Source organism: Pleuronectes platessa, chromosome 1, assembly GCF_947347685.1.
Source record: "Pleuronectes platessa chromosome 1, fPlePla1.1, whole genome shotgun sequence".
Classification (NCBI taxonomy): Eukaryota; Metazoa; Chordata; class Actinopteri; order Pleuronectiformes; family Pleuronectidae; genus Pleuronectes; species Pleuronectes platessa.
Window position 1 is genome coordinate 32,651,364 of NC_070626.1, and position 18,958 is coordinate 32,670,321.

The window sequence follows — 18,958 nt, forward strand, 5'->3', positions numbered from 1 at the left end:
CCAACGTGATTGTGTCTTGTATCTAATCCGGTCTGGTCCGGTCTGTGTCTCCAGAACCTGAAGGACCTGGAGATGAGCTCGTTACACTTTCTGAAGTTTCGCTTGAGTCCAGCAGAAAACCAGAGAAACTTTCACTGTCCCTAAAATGAACTGGTTTATTTCCTCTGGTGCAGTTCTGATTATCAGTACCACTCACTTTGGTATTAGTTTACTGTCTCACGTCACCTCTCCTCTTTTCTGTTGCTTTTTCTATTGGTTCTGTAAACACACTTTATATTTATAGTTCACTTATGATACACTTACAATTTATTTACATTTATACTTATGTTTCTTAGCTTTAATACTATTGTTTATTTTCTGTACTCTATCGATATTGTGATCCTGTAATATTGGAGCATTCTCTCCGTCATTATTAATAAAGTCTCACATCATCTCATTTTATCTTATCATACTTGATATTTCGATACGCATGTGTACTTGAGTCCAACAACGACTAATGCAACAATTAAAAGTACCAGCGTAAGAAAATGTAAAAGAAAGTTTGTGTTCTGTGTTTCCTCAGGTAAACTATTTCAGACTTTAAGGGCCTGATATATAAAACATTTTATATAAACTGAATATAAAGCAGCTGCAGCAAGATGCTCACACACTGAGGCTTCAGTAGTGTTTGTGTAATGATTTCATATCAATCAATAAGTCAATAATTTGTTATTTGCACATCAGGTTTCCTACGAATAACGTGACACAAAGTACAGAATACAGATATAAAGAGATATGAGAGAAACGTCCTGAAGTAAACATGTAAACACCTGAGTGATGAGCTGTTCCCTCAGTGAGCTGAGACGCTTCATGTGAGGGAACCAGCCCTGTACGGGGGGGGGGGGGGGGGGGGGGGAACAGGGTCCTGAGCACAGGCTGTTCCACAGGTACGAGCTGTTCTCACGGTCATAAGCTTATCCCTGAAAATACCCCCCCCCCCCCCCCCCCCCTCTCATCTGCATTAAGGGCTTTGAGTATGGGCTGCAGGTATATAAACACAGAGTGAGCCACAGAGCAGAGAGACTGCAGAAAGAAAGAGAAGCTGCTCTTTGTTCTGCTTTCATCTTCAGCTCAGCAGCTTCACTCCATCCACTCATCACCTGCAGGTAAAACTCACAATTACAGACTCACAACTACAGACCCACAACTACAGACCCACAACTACAGACTCACAACTACATGGTCACAACTACACGCTCACAACTTCAGACACACACATTTGTAAAAGCTTCTGAGAAATCCTGTTTCCAGTGAAGAGGCCGGACGTAAACAGTATTTTTCCATATTTTCTTTTTGAAAGATATGAACTGCAACATATAAAGAAAATAATGAAGTTTTATTATACATAGTTTTATTTTTAGACACTTAATGAAATATGACAGATCATCAGACACACTGGAAACATAACAAACTTTCATAAATGTAAAATAATCGTCAAATCTCTAGTATTAGTCGCTGTTAAATCCTTTTTGCTTTTATTGGTCTATTTATTAAAATAACTTTGTTAAAAAAAAAAGAATTATAATTAATAGTTTATCTCTAGGTTGTTTCCCGCTCACACATGTTCAGCTGGTTTATGATTAGAGCATCTTCAGCTGGTTATCCAACAGAGAGATCATCTCATTAACACTGATTATGAGTTCACACTGATGAGTCTGCACATGTAAACTGTTCCTTTAACATGTCAACATGAAAACTTTATTGTTCTCACAGACATGAACACACCAGTGGCAGCACCTGGAGGCAACAAGGCCGCACCCCCCAAGTTCAAACAGAAAGAGACGAGACAGTTCAAGAGCAAAGCTCCCAAAGCTGGACAGAAGGGGTGAGTTAGAGGGGAGAGAGAGAGAGAGGGGAGAGAGAGAGAAAGAGAGAGAAAGAGAGAGAGAGAGAGGGGGGGAGAGGGGAGGTTGAGAGAGAGAGAGAGAGAGAGAGAGAGAGGGAGAGAAAGAGAGAGGGAGAGAGAGAGAGAGGGGGGGGGGGGTAGAGTGAGAGAGAGAGAGACAGAGGGGGGAGAGAGGGGTGAGAGACTGTGAGAGAGGTGTGGGGGGCGGGGGGGGGGAGTTAGGAGGAGATAAAGAGAGAGAGACAGAAACTCTCTTGTGTTAACTCGTCCTCTGATCTGTCCTCAGATTTGACGATGTTCCAGGGATGGAGAGTCTTGGAGGTAAATATAGATCCAGTGAAAGTACTTGATCGGAGCCTCGAACTCTATTCGTTGTCAAAGTGACTGATTGTCTCTCGTCCTCGGCTGCAGGTGCGGAGGTGGTCTGTCCCTGGGAGGCGTTTGGAGACATGGAGCTGAGCGACCTGGCTCAGTTCGGCCTCGTTTAGCCCCGGAGCCCAAAGGAAACAGTTTATTCCTGGTGGCTGTGATCCAGCAGCTTCTCCTTCCTCTCACACTGTCCCTCAAGCTGAGGAGACATGATGATGGAACCATCCGAGGACGACTGATGAGAGGAGAAGACGTCTGTCTCTCTCGCCCTGCGGTGAGTGGAGGAACAAGCTCATGGACGGCAGCACCTAGAATGACTCTTCTCCTGTCTTCTGCCCCCCCGAGCTGCAGGTGGTAGCATCAGTCTGAGCTCTACGTTATCTTTACATGTCAGTGATGTCAGGAGGTCTGTGTTGTGGACTGGACGTCCTGTGGAGCCCGGCACACGTGTAAGAGTGTAGCACGCTGTACCACTGCCTGGGTTCAGCTACAGGGACCATCAGGAATCAGCACGTCTTCAATCTTAAACAAAGTGTTGTGAGTTTCTATCTATCTATTCATCTATCTATCTATCTATCCATCTGTCTATTTATCTATCCATCTATCTATCTATCTATCTATCTATCTATCTATCTATCTATCTAACTATCTATCTATCTATCTATCTAACTATCTATCTATCTATCTATCTATCTATCTATCTATCTATCTATCTATCTATCTATCTATCTATCTATCTATCTATCTATCTATCTATCCATCTATGTTATAATAAAATCAGATTTAGTGTATTTTACTCTGGTTTGTCTTGATTCCATCTTTATAACACGTCAGTTAAATATTCTGTAATTCACTGGAGACACAACTAGTTCAGCAGCGTCACACTTCAGAAGAACGAGCTCAGAGTTCAGTTTATTAAGTTTTAAATGAACTGGTTCACATCTTCAGCTCTTGAACCTCTCGTAACTCACCAGGTAACAGTGAACACGACAGACACACTCCTGCTGAACCTCGTTAGGGCAGAGAGATGCTAAACAACTTCACCTGCGACAGACACACTTCAAACTACAGGCCACTAAATCAACACAAAACACACAAACTGTACACGTCCACTACACACACACAAACACGTCTCTCAGTTTACTCCCGAGGAAGAACTCACCAGCTCGGCTTCACTTCACTGAAAATAAAACGTGGCACAGTTCATGTTCACCTGTTGTGATGATGTCGTCCTTTAATAGTTTGAATAAGCAGGAGGAGAATGTGCTCAGATCAAAGGAAGCTCGTTTCCTCTCTGATACTCTGAAGCTACATGTGTTAGTTGTTTCCTTTGATCTGTTAGTTCTGGTTTGACTTTGTAATTTAGGGACTAAAGAATTTACTCTGACATGAGTACGTCCTGTGCGAGTGTGTGTGTGAGAGTGTGTGGGTGTGTGTGTGTGCGTGTGTGAGTGTGTGTGTGTGCTTGTGTGCGTGTGTGAGTGTGTGTGTGTGCTTGTGTGTGTGTGTAAGTGTGTGTGTGTGTGTAAGTGTGTGTGTGTGTGTGAGTGTGGGTGTGTGTTTGTGTGTGTGTGTAAGTGTGTGCGTGTGTGAGTGTGTGTGTGTGCGTGTGTGAGTGTGTGTGTGTGTGTGTAAGTGTGTGTGTGAGTGTGTGAGTGTGTGTGTGTGTGTGTGTCTGTGTAAGTGTGTGTGTGTTTGTGAGTGTGTGTGTGTTAAGTCTCTTGGTCCTCTGACTCTCACCTTTGCCCCAGTGGGAGAGATAATTACATGTAATCCTCCATTTTCTTCTTCAATCATCTGCACTGCAGCAAATGAATCAGTTCATAATTCATTCAGGAGCAAAAGTGTTGGTTCTGTTTTCTTATGTGAGCGTCAGGAGTGAGATGCTCAATGAGATCTGATCTGTAGTCAGATTTTGATCCTCAGGTTTAACTCACTGATCCTCACTCGTGTCCTCGGACCTGAAGAGGATCAGACCAGTAGAATCATGCAGGGAGTTAATAAGCAGCTCAGTCCAGCACTTAGAAGTTATTAACAGCATTTACATAGAGAGTGTGAATATACGAGGAGGGGAAGTGTTGCTGCCTCTGAGTGAAATGACTCCATTGTTAACCTCAATAACATCACATACAGTAAATATAATGTTGTATTCATTGAGATCTGGATCTATAGTCCCCTCAATGAGGGATCATGAAGAGTGGTGGTTAGAACATAAACAAAACTTTATTTCTATAACATTTACAACACAGAACAAAACAAGACAAGAAAGAGAACATCTGTATGAAATATGATTTAACCACTGATTTGCTGCTGATTCTTTGAAGATGTGAAGTTTCAGCTCAGTTGTTGGAGTTTCATGTTGTTGATTTGATCTTAAACGTGTCAAAGCTCTTCTTTCTATTTTTTTAATGAATTTTTTGACACACATCCTTAAATCTGAACGTTTTACCTTCATCCATGTTTCATCTCTTTTTAGTTTGTGTGTATTTTTGCAGTAGATCAGGATCAATGTGTATAAAAGTCATTTTCCTCAGTTCATGTTTCCTGTGTTGTTCTTCATCCTGTTTAAGTTCTTAATATCTCATTATTTTGACCACATTGGTATCATAAGTTATATGATGCTATAAGTCATCTGTTATTTGATCTCCGAATGTGACGCTAACCAGGGAAGATCCCCGTTTAAAACCATTTTAGTCAGAAGATTATAATAACACAAAGTTTACATTTAACAGAAACTGAACTTTTCGCTGACCTGAACAAAGTGCTTCACAAAATGAATCAACTAAAATAAAAGTTCTTCAATCTAGTCAGCAAAGTCGAGACCTTCAAAGTTATATAGAAACCAACAGATCCCACATGAACAACGTGACATGACCCCTGGTGGCGGGCTGCAGTACAGGTCATAAACTCCGCCTCCTCCATGTTAGCAGACGGGACATGGACCAAACTAAACAACTCAGATGAGGTGAAGTTGATGTTAGTTATCTGTTCTCATCATACTGACTATAAACTATTGTTATTATGGTTGAATAATTAAAAATATCAGTCACACACACACAGACACACACAGAGACAATCACAAACACACACACAAACTCTCTCTCACACACACACACACACACACACAGACACACACACAGGTTTAATTGACCCCTGCTGATTGATAGTTAACTACACACCTCTGTGATCTCTCAGTTTGGCGCCTGCTCACAGAAACATTGGCAGATTTTCAGACCCACTTGGACGACTCCTCTCTGACCAGAGATCAGGAGATTAAGGATTAGTGAGGAGGACCTAGGGCGGGACTCCCCCCCCCCCCCCCCCCCCACACTGAAGCTCGTTGGATCGGAGGGTGAGAGCACAGATGCACCAGTGGCCTGGAGACAGAAGCCAGGTCTCAGGACAGAACATCAGCTGGGACCAGTGTGGACCTCTGAGCTCGGACACCATGGGGCAGGAGGGGAGCCACACCGAGGGCATGGACCTGGCAGAGATCCAGGACCTGTGCATCGTCTACATGAGGGAGTGTCCGAGTGGAGCCCTGCACCTGCACGAGCTGAAGAGGATCTTCGGAGTTCCCAGCAGCTCTGCAGAGGAGTCCCTCTACATCGAGACGGTGTTTCACTCCTTTGACACAAACAAGGTAAAACACACACTCTGCTTCCTAATGCCACTCTTAGATTCTCATCTAGTGGTATTGATATTGTTATAACTGTGACTCTGTGCTACCTGTCGACAGGACAACACGCTCGATTTCATGGAGTACGTGGCAGCGCTTCATTTGATCTTCAGGGGAAACCTGGAGGACCGACTCAAGTGGTCTTTCAAGATGTACGACAAGGACGGAAACGGCAAGTTGGACCGACAGGAAGTGAAACACATCATCCGGGTAAGACGACTGTGCAGCCGTTCATTCAGGACTTTTACTTCTCTACACGTTATTCAATGTGAACAGAACAGAACAGTGAGGATGGATATTCAGCAGAAATGAGCTGGTTTCATAACTCAAATCCTGTGGAGGCAGATAAGAGCTGTGTGCCAGTGGCAGGGCTCAGGGCCGGGGTCACGACCTTCAGGGCCTCAGGGTATTAGAGGAGCTGTTTTTAACTTTACTCTGCTGGACTTTGCTCTAAGCCTCTAAACTGGGAAATGTAAAATTAGACCAGTGGCCATAAAGAACTGTTTCAATATAAAAGAACAAATCCAAGTGGTCTGATAACAAATAATTTATTTCTTATAAAACATTGATAAAAAAATGTGGAGGAAAAAAACGATCCCAGCTCAGCTGCTTAATCTGTATCTGCCGAAAAAGGGATGAGCTCTTCTGAGAGCCGTCACTACACTAACATCACCTTTTTATATTTACATAATTTGCCTTTGTCTGTCACACAATTTAAAGAGGAATTTAAACATGTTATATAAAAACCTGACACTGAATTATTGTATTTATAACAAATGGAAAATCAATAATGGAACAGGTACAAAATAAAAATAAAAATAAAGTATGGAAAAGATGGAGAGAAGTTGACATTAGTGTAAATATTAGTGTAAGTATTTTTCCCGAAATCCTCGAGGTTATAATATGATGTGTTGTATAATGTTGTTATTTTCTAAATGGAGTCATAGAGATGAGGTTTTGTGTTTGTGATTCTAACGACGTTAACCTTCACAGAGAGCAGACATCAGAACTCAGCTGTGACTTTAAAGTCTGAAATGATCGACTTTGATCTCAAACTCTATTTTCCTGTTTCTCACAGATTATTTATAAAATCAAGCTGCAGACGAGTGACGTCAGTTTGTCTCCGTCTGAGATCTGTGACAGGATCTTTGATCTGGTCGACCAGAACCATGACGGTGAGTGTGATGATCAGAAGAAAGAGTTTGACCTCGGGATCTTTCTTCCTTTCATCTCATGTGACGTCCTCAGTGTTTCTGCCCCACAGGTCAGATCACGCTGTCGGAGTTCATGGAGGGAGCTCAGAAAGACGAGTGGGTCATGAACCTGCTGAAGCTGGATGTCAACGCCACCGGCTGGGTCATCCAGAACCGTGAGAGAGTCCCGTGACCCTGAGGCCTGGTGGGCTCACCGCCCTCGTGTTCCTGGTTTGAGCCCGACTCTGAGGCATTGTGGTCAGACCGCAGGGTTTAAATGACTGTTTGCTGCGAGCTTCCTGTGACTCTGAGCTGGAGGACAGTGCAGCTCAGATCTGTCGGGATTCGAACGTTTGGTGCGAAGGTTCGAGGTCGTGGCTGCACACATGGACTGTCTGCACAGAGGAAACGTCTCCACTGAGAAACAATACTCAGAGAGTTTCATAAACACACATCTTATATATTGGTGGAGGAAGCTCAGTGAGAAGCTCCAGCTGAACCAGGGAGAGGGGGTTGGAACATCTGAGACTAGTTGGACAATCACCTCTTCCTGGATTCAAAAGGTCGGGAACATGGAGAGGAACTCGCTGGAACATCAGGAGGAGATCAAACCGCTGCAGAAGGATCACACTCTTCAGCTGGAGGAGAAGCAGCAGAGATGGAGGAACTGAAACAGCAGCTGGTGGAGAAACAGAGGGAAGCACAGAGCAACACCGTCTGAAAACTGCCGTCCAGCTTTCAGCTCAGTCTCTCCTTCATGAGTTTCACTGTGTCTCTTCGTGTCTCCTCCCATGTGTCTCTGTGTCCATGTCTCTCCTCTGGCAGCTGCTGCCTTTAGAATCCAGGGAGACTCGATGGTCCACCTAGTGTCAGATGTTCTAATCCCCTCCCCCTGGTTCAGCTGGAGCTTCTCACTGAGCCTCCTCCTCATATATATGATATACTTATACACACAGTATTCATTAATATTGCATCTTTTACTTATAGAAATGCGATGAAACCAAAGTAGAACTGTAAACAAAGTAATGACCCCAACATCCATCAAATCACTTCTTATATTTACATCACTGATTATTTCAGTTCAGACGTTGATTTCTAAAGAAGATTTGAATGTTTTCCACTCAAAGTATAACTATGAAAATATAAAATCATATTGAACTTCTGTTAGATTTTACTCAGTCATGGGGGTTTAAAGTAAAACTACTTCAGTACTGAAAAGGAATTCATTCATATTTTGGCCTCAGGTTGTGAGGGGGCGGTGCTAACCACTGCACCACCGTGCCACAGACACACTTCTATATGTAAATGTCTTTGCACTTGTTATGATATTGGATAATTTTAACGTCCATGTGAGAAGTTGCATTAAAATCCACCCGACCACACTCTGCTGTTTGTGAGACGTCAGGGAACGAATCACCTTGATTTGATCTTTATGATCGAACGTGTTTCATCCCTTGTTATTTTATTCACTGTGCAAAATCTTCACATTAAAAGTACAGCCGTCAAATAACTGTGGTGGAATATTTAACTGAAGTACAAGTACCTGAGTACATGTACTTAATGATGATGGTCTGAACTCTGTCACATTCTACAAACATTTGACTCATTAACACAACAATTACACTTTAGCATCGAGGCTGTGAAACCAAACTAAACTGATGGAATGAGCTCATTGGACAGTTTCACTGATATTTGACTGACTGTTGTTTTTTAATAAGAACATTTAAATGCTGTATTTATTCTGTAATTGTTTATTTTCTTATTAAACTGATTTTTGTATAAACTTGTTGTGTCGTCTTTTCTTCTGCTGCCGTCAGCTCCAGTGTCTTCTTTGATTTTGCCACTAGGAGACGGCTGAGTCAGAAATATTCACATCCTGCAATGAGCCTCAGAAATAATCCTCATAATATTTATATGAAGTGAGTGATTTGCTCAGGAAACATTGTTCACACATGATAATCCCAAACAGAGCTGGTGGAGCGAGATGAGGTGGTTTAAAAAACTCTGAAGTTCAGTTCTTTTGATCCAGTTTCCAGTTTATGTTGATTTGAGAGAAAACACTTTTTACCATCTTTGGAGATTGTCTCCAGATGATTAACTTCGGGAGCTGATAGGTCAAAGGTCAAGATAATATGTTCCCAAAACACATGGACATTTCTGCAGACGACAGAGAGACGGTTGAAGACGCAGGTTTGGAAACGAGCTGCGAGGCTCTGGGACGTCTCGTCTGAGGACGTCCAGAAGTCCTCATCTCTCAGTGAAGAGAGGTATTGTGCGATATGAATAAAGATAGTATCATCATAATGTGAAGTGTAGTTATAAGTACTTACTTTGACTCAAGAAGAGAAGTTGAGGTGTTACTTTTACTTGAGTACATTTTAGTCTCATGTCTAAGTGCTTCCTCGACCACTGTGAAGTGAAGCTTTAACAAACAACAAGATCTCCCGCTGATTTAAATTAACTAATAATTTGTCTTCATGTGGAATCAAACACGTCATAATGGTTACATGTCCTTCTCAGTGTCTAAGCCCCGCTCCAGCAGGTGAGTCCTGGTGAAGCGAGCTCACTCCAGACCTCAGGGGATCAGCTTTTTTTCCTGACCACGCTCAGACTGGATCTTGACGTCATCCTGGTTCTAATCTGGCTGAGAGCTCCGGTGGCCGTTTCTCTGGATTGAGGCAATCCACTCGTCTCTGCTGCCAAAGCCCACGGATCTGTTGCTTTCCTGTTAATTCACCAGAGCTCAGTGCTCAGTGAATCCTTCTTGTTCCTTTAGAGCGACACAGAGTTGCTTGGTCAGGTTTTCACAGAATACACATATCAGAGTGAAAAGGTGGATTCGACTGGATGGATTTGCAGAAGATCATTTGAAAGTCAATTGGCTTTGTGCACAGGTTGCCTGGAAATAGCCGCCGCAGGGTCTTGTGTGGGTGGACGGCTGAAGACACTCCACGGCTCCAGCTACGGAATGGTGGCGCTTCTTTTTATTTAAAGCATCATGGGCCAAGTACAGGTGGTCAGTGAGAAGGAGGTGACTCTGCAAAACATCCAGGAACTCTACCGCAAGTTTGCCAGCGAGTGTCCGAGTGGAAATCTGCACCTGCACGAGTTCAAGAAAATCTTTGGCACCAACTCCCCCTGCACAGAAGAGGAGTCAGCGTACATGGAAAACGTGTTTCGATCCTTCGACACAAATCAGGTGAAGTGACAGCGTCCAGGGATGTAGAAGTGAAGAGATGACAGAAAGCAAACTTTAGTGGAGCTGTGTCAAACAGTCAAATGTATCCTGTGAGTATTCGTCTGGTTGTTATCTGACTGGTGTGTCTGACCTCTGGTTTCCCCTCAGGACGGTAAACTGGACTTCATGGAGTTCGTGGCCGCCGTGCATCTGGTGTTTCGAGGAAAACTCGAGGACAAACTGAAATGGTCTTTCAAAGTTTATGACAGAAACGGAAACGGCTGCCTGGACCGACAGGAAGTACGACACATCATCAAAGTGAGTTCCTTTACATTCACATCGGCAGACATCTTTCACTGGACCATCCCCTATAGAAGAATAAGAGGTGGTTTAAGTTCATGTTTGTGTTTCTCTTGCACTTTATTGTTAAACAAATAAGAACGTGTGCGTCGATAGCGAATCCGAACCAGTCTGCGTTGTTTCCAGGTTGTGAGTTAAGTGAACGTTAAGTCAAAAGGAATTTGTTTCTGTGTATACGGTTTCAATCCAATAAGATGAAACCAACTTTATTGTCCAAAGACGTCAACATGAGACACTTAAAGCTTGTTTCTTCTGTGCAGATCATCAACAAGATAAAGAGACACAACGAGCCGGAGGTCACTGAGAACATCGACGACATCTGCAACAGAATATTCGACCTGGTGGACAAGAACAAAGACAGTGAGTCACAAGTTCAACACAAACACAAGTCACAGTGAAAAGCAGGAGATGAGTGAGAACAGTCGGGTCCTGAGATGTGTGGATTCTGAGCTGGATCTATTTCCACATTATAAATCTGTCACTTTGTGTTTTCGCTCTGTCCAGGTCAGATTTCTCTGGATGAATTCATAGAGGGAGCTGAAAAGGACCCGTGGGTGATGGAGCAGCTCAAACTGGACATCGCGCCCTGTGATTGGTTCATTGAGCAGCAGAGCAAACCCTAGGGACAAGGACACAAAGGGGTCGGGCTCGGGGGGGGCTTTGTGTGATGCCCTGGGCCCCCAGCCTTTCAGACACGCCCCTGTTGGCCTTCAGTGACGAGCTCTCGCCTTGTTTCCACACAGAAATGTTCTTTCCACTTTTGTGCATCATGATCGACCACTCGAGGAAACATCATCTTGTTATGTTCGATCTGAGGGAGCGAGAGGTTCAGAGACTCAGGAGAACCTCCTCCAGCGCTGGACTGTGTGAATCTGTCTTATTTGTATTTATCCTTAAAGATGAGCAGCACAACCTTCCATCAGATCTTCAACTTCAACCTGGTTTCACCTTTTCTGGGAGAGAAGCCATGTTGGTTCTGCACCGAGTCACAGGACAGAGCTTCGTATCACGGGCTGTTTGTGAGACGTCAGGAACGAGTCACGTTGATTTGATCTTTATGATCGAACGTGTTTAATCCCTTGTTATTTTATTCACTCTGTAAAATCTTCACATTAAGAGTACAGCCGTCAAATAAATGTGGTGGAATATTTAACTGAAGTACAAGTACCTGAGTACATGTGCTTCATATTCTACAAACATTTGACTCATTGTTAACACAACAATTACACTTTAGCATCGAGGCTGTGAAACCAAACTAAACTGATGGAATGAGCTCATTGGACAGTTTCACTGATATTTGATTGACTGACACCTCTTCCGAGAGAGAAGCCATGTTGGTTCTGCACCGAGTGACAGGACAGAGCTTCGTGTCATGACTCTAGACATCCTGTTGCTTCAGTGTGTTGGTTCTGTTCTTCTAGGACCTGATGGTTCTCTAAAGTTCGTTGTGCTAATTTGTCCCTGTGAGCTGAGCTGATTTTTTTAATTGACCATGAGGTCGAACACAGAAAAACAAACTGTAATTCAGATCTGCCCATGGGAGCTTTCACCATTTGGATTTAGGTTGACTTACTGGTCTTAGCCTTTAAGGCTCCTTACTGAGCACTATGATAAAGTGGTGACAGCTACAGGAGATAATCACACAGACACTCACACTCGACTCGACTTTCTGTGAGGACTCACATTAAACCAACATTTTCCCTCCTTGACTTCTATGTGTTTCTCTGTGCTGTAAAAAAACTTTTCATAGGATGAGGTGATTGTATGTTATACAAAAATGAAATGTGAAAAGTTGAATGTTTGCTGCTCACTTTCGTCATGAGAATTAAACTCGTCTCATTTGAAGATTCCGATGTGTTTCTCCTGCACCTCCCTCAGGAGAGAGAGACCACACAAATCATCCTGACGAGTTCTAATGCTCCTTCTCAAACTTTGATTTACACTTGAATCTGATCACTGAGGCAAAGTTCACATGTTTTGTCAGTTCAAGTAAAAGCTTAACTCATTATTTCTGACTAAGTTAAGTGGAGTAAGACAGAAAATGAAGCATTTTCAAGCCCTGAAAAGAGAAGACACAGAAGAGATCTCATTTTGAACGTTCTTCTGGCAGGTTGTGGTTGTCGGGGGGGCGGGGGCATAAAGCCAAATTATATCATGTCCTTAGCCAAAGAGCCTTAAAGGCTAAGATTAGTAAGACACAGTAAATCCATACACAAGGTCCCACAGGGTCTCCACCAGGGAACAGTGCATGTGCATGTGACGCACAGGGCCTAAGTCAGTGTCAACAACACCTTCTCTTTATTCTGATGTATTTATCTTTCAAAGTAAAAGACATGACACTAAAATAATTAAAGATTTACTTTTCCCTGCTGCTTCAATAAACAGATTCCACCACAGCCTCAAAAAAGAGAAAATCTGCAGCTTGTAAACAAACACACAACCGGGTGTGGGTCACATGACGGCTGATGGGTTGTATTAATAAGTACAATGTAAATACACATCTCTCTAAATAAATATGTTTTGTCAAATTATGCAATTTTATTTCTGTGCAAATGTGGGGCAATGTGTTTATGCGTGTATGTTTGTGTGTGTGTGAGAGAGACATACATTGAATATCAAGGATATGTCACACACAGATTGAAGTATATCTGGAGAATTGTCTCATGTTCAAGCAGATTGTTCATTCACACATTCTTGTTAACAAAACGTCAGATTCATTTTTAATATTTTAAGAAACTTGTTTTTTGAATAACCACTGACAGGACAGGGGCCCTTCAGGAGCCAATCAGATTTGAGCTGGAGCCGTTCTTCTTCATGTCCTCTGAAGGCTGTTAGAAGTAGACCGGAAGTGACCCGCAGGTGTTTATCTTGGCGTTTGTTTCTTCTTTGAAACGAGTTTCTCCTATTCAGTAGAAACACGTGGTGAATAAAAACAGAACTTCACGTTGACGCACCTTTAACGGGTCTTTTCATATTCACGAACTTTTCACGCACTATTTTAATTCGTAGCTCACGATGATCGTGTGAAGACGCAGCTCGTCGTGCTGCGGAACGTGACAGTTGTGCGCAGGCGCAGTGCCCCCTGCTGCTGTGTTGATAACTCGTCTCTGCTGTTCTCTCGTCGCTAACCGGAGTAAAATGTGATTCCACGCGGGTTAGTGGACGAGCCACGTGTCGGCGGGATTCTTCCTGGAGCTGAGAATCCGGTAAATGTTTGAAACCGACTCTTCCGCGGCAGAGAGTCGCTCGACTGACCTGTCACGAAGCGGCAGCTCGGTGCTAGCTGCGGTAGCATGTAGCCCCACAGCTGTCGAGATCGAGCTAGCTAGCTGGATTAACGTTAGCTGCGGTTTGTTTAAGTCACCGGGGTAAGTGTGGACGGGCCGCCGGGTCCCGACACCTGCTGCCCGGGCAGGTGCCAGGCCTCTGCGGCTGCAGCTAGCATAGCAGCCGGAGACGTAAGCTAGCACAAGGTAGCTAATGTTCAGTCATGGGTTCGAGTGAGTTGGATTGACTCCAGAGTGCAAGCAGAGCAGAGAGGTTTGTTTTCAGTCAGAGGTTCTTTAGTGGGAACGCTTCTGTCCACAGTGAAACGAGCGTTTAGAAGCAGCTGCTTGTCTGAGGCTGCAGTGTTAGCGTCTGTCCGCTGCCTCCTCGGGTTCGTCAGGGATAAACAGATCAGAGATCCCGAGGGAGCTGTCAAACTCCAGGAGAACACGAAGCAGGACAAACTCCGGAGCAGAATATTAACCGGAGGTCCAGATGAGTGAGGAGCGAGTCACTGCAGGGAGCCGGAAGTCACACTGACAGAACCACTGTGGTTCTATCAGGTTCTGTCAGGGTGTTGTCAGACAGCCACAGAGCCTCCGGATAATCTCCTGATTGTCCGGAGCGTCTGTATGTGAGAGGCTCCGGACTCTAACCGGAGTTTGTCCTGCCAGCCCCCTCGTTAGAACTCTGAATAAACTCCAAATGAGCCCGTGAGAGAATCCAGTACGAGAATGTGAAGATTTACTACAACTGTGTTGTTTGTTGTGTATCTTACAGACACACACACATTGTTCAGCTGGAGTACGACTCCACCTTTCTGTTTCCACTCTGAGAAGATGACCTGAAAGCACGTGTGGTGCTGGTAGAACGAGGCTGGACGGATCAACCTGGGTTCATGACCCTCGATATGATTCAGTTCCTCCATCATCTCAGATGAATGAGTTCATGACTTGCTTCTCTTTTCTTAGAAAGTCCGTCCTGATCGTGGAGCTGCCTACATGTCACAAATACACGTTTTAATTTGGTGTTTGTGTAAATAAGCTCATGGAGATAGATGATTCCAGGTTTGTCCCTGGCCTTCAGGACATTGGTGTCCACTGTGGAGTCGTGTGGGACGAGACCAGTTTGACCTGATTTTCCAGCTGCGTCACGTGGTGTGTTCTGCAGGGTGACTGGTTCTGTCACTGCTCATTGTGTCTCACCAGGCCTCAGGTTGGGGCCTAGTCTTGTGTCCTGGCTGCTCCCAGCACCAGGAGCCACACCCAGCAGGCGGGTGTCCTACAGGGTTGTGTCTCTCCTGTAAAGTCAACACTGGTTCATGATTAGCTTGGAGTCTCAAAGTCACCTGACTGACTTGGCCTGCTGAGCAAGTCGCTGACCTGAACGCCTGCATTCCTCAGACTGATCTGCTCGGGTGTTCGTTAATATTTCAGTGTAGGAACGCAGTGCAGCCGCGGCCTGCAGCAACTGACATGTCAAGCATCAGCCCAGGGCACAGACACGTAGAACAGGCTCCGTCCTGCTCTGTGGAGGCTCAGCCACAGACATATTCATGTTTATGTTTCTGATTTAACATCTTTTACTGAATAAACCAAGATAAAATCTGTTTTTCTTTATTTCTATTATTTGTAAAGTGATATTTTCTTTTTATGTTTATCTATAATGAAGTGTATGGTTACATTGTAAAATATCAAACCTCCAACACATCATAAGGATTTGATAAAGAAATCATTGCCAATTTTCAAATAACTACAATTATCGTCCGATATTATCAGTATTGGCATCAGCCCGAGAAACCAGTATTAGTTGGGCTCAGACTGACACACACCAACAGTAAAGTGACACTTCTAGATTGTTATTAAATGATTTATTGTGTGTTTGTGTGTGTGTGTGTTTACAGGTCTCAACTGAACCATGCTGAAGTGGTTTTCTGCTGAAGAGGGAGAACCTGGGTCTGGAGTACGTTAACACACGTTTGTCTTTCATTGATTAAACAGTGAAGAGATCTGTGACACTGTTGTCTAACAACCTGATACAACTTGTCATTAGTGTGTCTGTACTGATCATAAATCTATAGGAATGTTTCCACACTTTGTCCATCACAACGTTTACAATTCAGGATCCATTATTAAATACGTGCATCCAGGTGAATTCTGCTGCTGCGGTTCAGCAGTTTGAATTATTTAAAATAAACCCAGTGACGCTGTGTATCATGTCCTGATGAACTGGAATCAGTTGGACAGCTGATCTCAGGACTCTGACTCAGACAGAGCTCACACTTCCTGTGGGGGGGGGGAAACCACTGCTCCAGCTGAAACCCTGTTTACTCCACAGCAGACGTCCCTCATAGGTGGACAGTGGTCCTAGTTCATATATATAACTGATATGAACTGTCAAATTTTGACACTGTGCTTTTTATTTGTATTGGTACAACTTTTGTTGCCTTTACGGCACGCATTGTGCGACCTAGGAAATGTGCTAACCGATTGCATGTGTTGTTAATCATTTCACAAGACGCCACTGATCCAATCAAATCTGTGAATTCCGATGAGGTCAGTCAAGGTTTTATTTATAAAGCACGCTTCATACCCAAAGGAATATTCCAGGTGCTCGACAGCAACACTTAAAACAACAGAGAAACACAATTATAAGAAATCCATTGAAAACCAGAAAGTTTAAAGTTGTAAAACTTTTTCCTTCTGTCCAACACACACTCTGTGACTGTGACACTGGCAGTGAAAGCCAGTGTTTCACTTTCTACAACATTGCAATCAGAGACCTGTACTTCTGTTCCAACACCAGCTGGGTTCATGTGATTCTGTCTCAGCTTCCTAAATGACAGATTTGTTTTGGTCACCATCTCGTCCTCGTCCTCAGGGCCCGGGTTCTCCCCTCAGAGCTGCTGGCGCTGGAGAGCTTGCTGTGGAGGAGGCGGCCGAGCGGCTGACCCAGACGGAGCTGCTCGTCACTCAGCTGAAGGAGATGATCCGAGAAAAGGATTCAACGCTTCGCACCAAAGACGAGCAGATGAAGGTGAGGACAGTGAATAGGGAGGCTGATTTATCAGAGTGAATTCTGCTGTGTCCTTTTTGAGAAGTTCACATGTTCGTTAGGCCCAGATCTCTGATTACTTGTGTCAGATAGGGACCATATGTGATCTGTATATATAATAAATCAGCATCTACATTAATTCAGTAAAGCTTCATGGCTTGAGCAATATCAATAATGATGGGATGTGAGGTAGCACCTGAAACTAAAGGAGACACACACAGCTCACACATAACTATTTTACACCGAAACTAGCAGGTAACTGTTTTTTTAAAGTCCCTACAAGGAGTTTTGAACTGGTGATGAAACAGTCTTACTGTGATATTGCTGCCTCTTGATGACCTACAGCAGCAAATGAGACACGTCTGTTTACGAGCTATGAGATCAGAAGGAGATCAGGATACATCACCTCATCACTATGCGTCCTGCATCCAGCTCTGTGTAGTGGTGTGGTTTGAAGCATTAGTCACATTGTGGGTGAAAGTAAAAACGATCATTAATGAACCACCTGTTCTCTGGGACTCAGGTGGAGAAGGAGGCTTGTGATGCCAAACTGTCGAAGCTGCGTCTCCAGAACAAGGCCAAGGTGACGTCCCTCACGACACAGCTGGAGGAGCTGAGGAGGCAACAGGGAGGTCAGCTCACGCCAACACACGGCAAGAAGGTACAGTTCCTCTAAATGGATGATTAGATGGATGTGAGTTAGATTAATAGACCTGAGGAAAATGGGAGGTTTATTAATCACGTGGATCCCTGCAGGGAAAGCACAAATGATCTGAAACTCATCACATGAGCTGTTTTCAGACCTGCACTGAAATCTGGAGCTTTTCCTTCCAAGAAATGTGTCTTAACATGTCAGAGTGAGTCCATGTGAGGAACCAGCAGGACAATGTGTGGAAGCTTCCCAGAGAGCGAGTGGACGTGTTGATGAGGTTTCTAACACGTGACGTGAAACTGGAAGAACACAAACATCTCAGGATGAAGAAGAGGAGCCGGACACGAAGAAGAAGAAGAAGACGTCCACTTGGAAACACGAGGAGATTCCAGATGTTCTGGTGATGAGGGCCGACCCCGGTGTGGATGAGATGTAAACAACAACACTGATCTTTACACAGAAGAGTTTATACGTCATGTCCCGCCTCCTGCTGCTCTACAGGCTCCACCCCTGCTGCTCTACAGGCTCCGCCCCTCGCCTGGTTCTTCACTGGACAAACACTAACTCAAGAAAAAGTCTGGATACAATTTTCAGACATTTTCTGGTGTTCATGTCTGAAAACAGCTTATGTCTCTAATTTTCCGCACATAATTTAAATCCCAATTCCATTTTAGACTTGAGATTGAAATGAAATCTACGATGTAAAATTAATGGTCGATCTCATGGATCTTTTATCAACAAACAACTTGACCCGTGTGGTCGTCTGGGAGATGTAGTCCAACGCCTGTCATGTGATGTTTGTGTTCAGGGATCATCAGAAGCAGGAGAGCAAGCCAGTCGGGGAAAGATTGTCTTACTCAAGAAGAAAGTGGAGGAACTTGAACAGCAACTTGCACAAAGAAACAATGAACTGGAAAACAAGGTAATGCTTATTCAAGATGGATTCATCCTCCTGTTGGCATGTTTCTTAAACGCAGTCAGAGTTTGAATTCTGATGTTTCTTCATTATTTTTAAACCAAAAACTTGAATTTCCTCCAGCGGAAGGAGGTGGAGTCCCAGCGGCAGCGAGGCGAGGAAATGGACACGATGCTGACGGAGAAGGAGCGGAAGCTGGTGGAGAAGGAGAACTACATTGTCCACCTGCAAACAGCACTGGCAGGAGATCAGCCCGTCACACCTCCACCACAACAGGTCACGTACATAAGAACATGCTGTCATCATCTCATAACTGATTCAGGCTTCATCCACACTAATGCGTCTTAGTTTTAAATACTTTAAAAAACATATAAGGAATTTCCACCTACTGGAAACCAGATGAAT

General features: G+C 43.9%; 4 protein-coding genes across 6 annotated transcripts in view; all 4 read left to right on the forward strand.

Moving 5' to 3' along the window:
* Positions 1 to 1,628: 1,628 nt before the first annotated feature.
* On the forward strand, positions 1,629 to 2,671 carry LOC128445527 (retinal cone rhodopsin-sensitive cGMP 3',5'-cyclic phosphodiesterase subunit gamma). Its single transcript, XM_053428284.1, has 3 exons — positions 1,629 to 1,864; positions 2,172 to 2,206; positions 2,297 to 2,671. Exons 1-3 carry the CDS (start codon positions 1,755 to 1,757, stop codon positions 2,371 to 2,373), a joined length of 222 nt encoding a protein of 73 aa, XP_053284259.1. The 5' UTR covers positions 1,629 to 1,754; the 3' UTR covers positions 2,374 to 2,671.
* Positions 2,672 to 5,702: 3,031 nt separating this feature from the next.
* LOC128445515 (guanylyl cyclase-activating protein 2) lies at positions 5,703 to 7,319 on the forward strand. The gene is made up of 4 exons (XM_053428258.1): positions 5,703 to 5,897; positions 5,994 to 6,143; positions 7,012 to 7,108; positions 7,198 to 7,319. The coding sequence occupies exons 1-4, from the start codon at positions 5,703 to 5,705 to the stop codon at positions 7,317 to 7,319; spliced, it is 564 nt and encodes a 187-aa protein (XP_053284233.1).
* Positions 7,320 to 10,124: 2,805 nt separating this feature from the next.
* LOC128435201 (guanylyl cyclase-activating protein 2-like) lies at positions 10,125 to 11,287 on the forward strand. The gene is made up of 4 exons (XM_053417974.1): positions 10,125 to 10,325; positions 10,473 to 10,622; positions 10,925 to 11,024; positions 11,169 to 11,287. The coding sequence occupies exons 1-4, from the start codon at positions 10,125 to 10,127 to the stop codon at positions 11,285 to 11,287; spliced, it is 570 nt and encodes a 189-aa protein (XP_053273949.1).
* Positions 11,288 to 13,713: 2,426 nt separating this feature from the next.
* Positions 13,714 to 18,958, forward strand: part of LOC128444960 (golgin subfamily B member 1) — a 31,706-nt gene continuing 26,461 nt past the window's right edge. For 2 of the 3 annotated variants that reach the window (XM_053427686.1, XM_053427701.1), the window contains exons 1-6: positions 13,714 to 13,870; positions 15,835 to 15,893; positions 16,812 to 16,967; positions 17,509 to 17,646; positions 18,446 to 18,559; positions 18,677 to 18,829. In XM_053427686.1, the coding sequence (XP_053283661.1) occupies positions 15,849 to 15,893; positions 16,812 to 16,967; positions 17,509 to 17,646; positions 18,446 to 18,559; positions 18,677 to 18,829 (606 nt within the window). In that variant the 5' untranslated portion in view covers positions 13,714 to 13,870; positions 15,835 to 15,848. The remainder of the gene's footprint in view (positions 13,871 to 15,834; positions 15,894 to 16,811; positions 16,968 to 17,508; positions 17,647 to 18,445; positions 18,560 to 18,676; positions 18,830 to 18,958) is intronic. The other variant, XM_053427692.1, reaches the window with a different exon arrangement.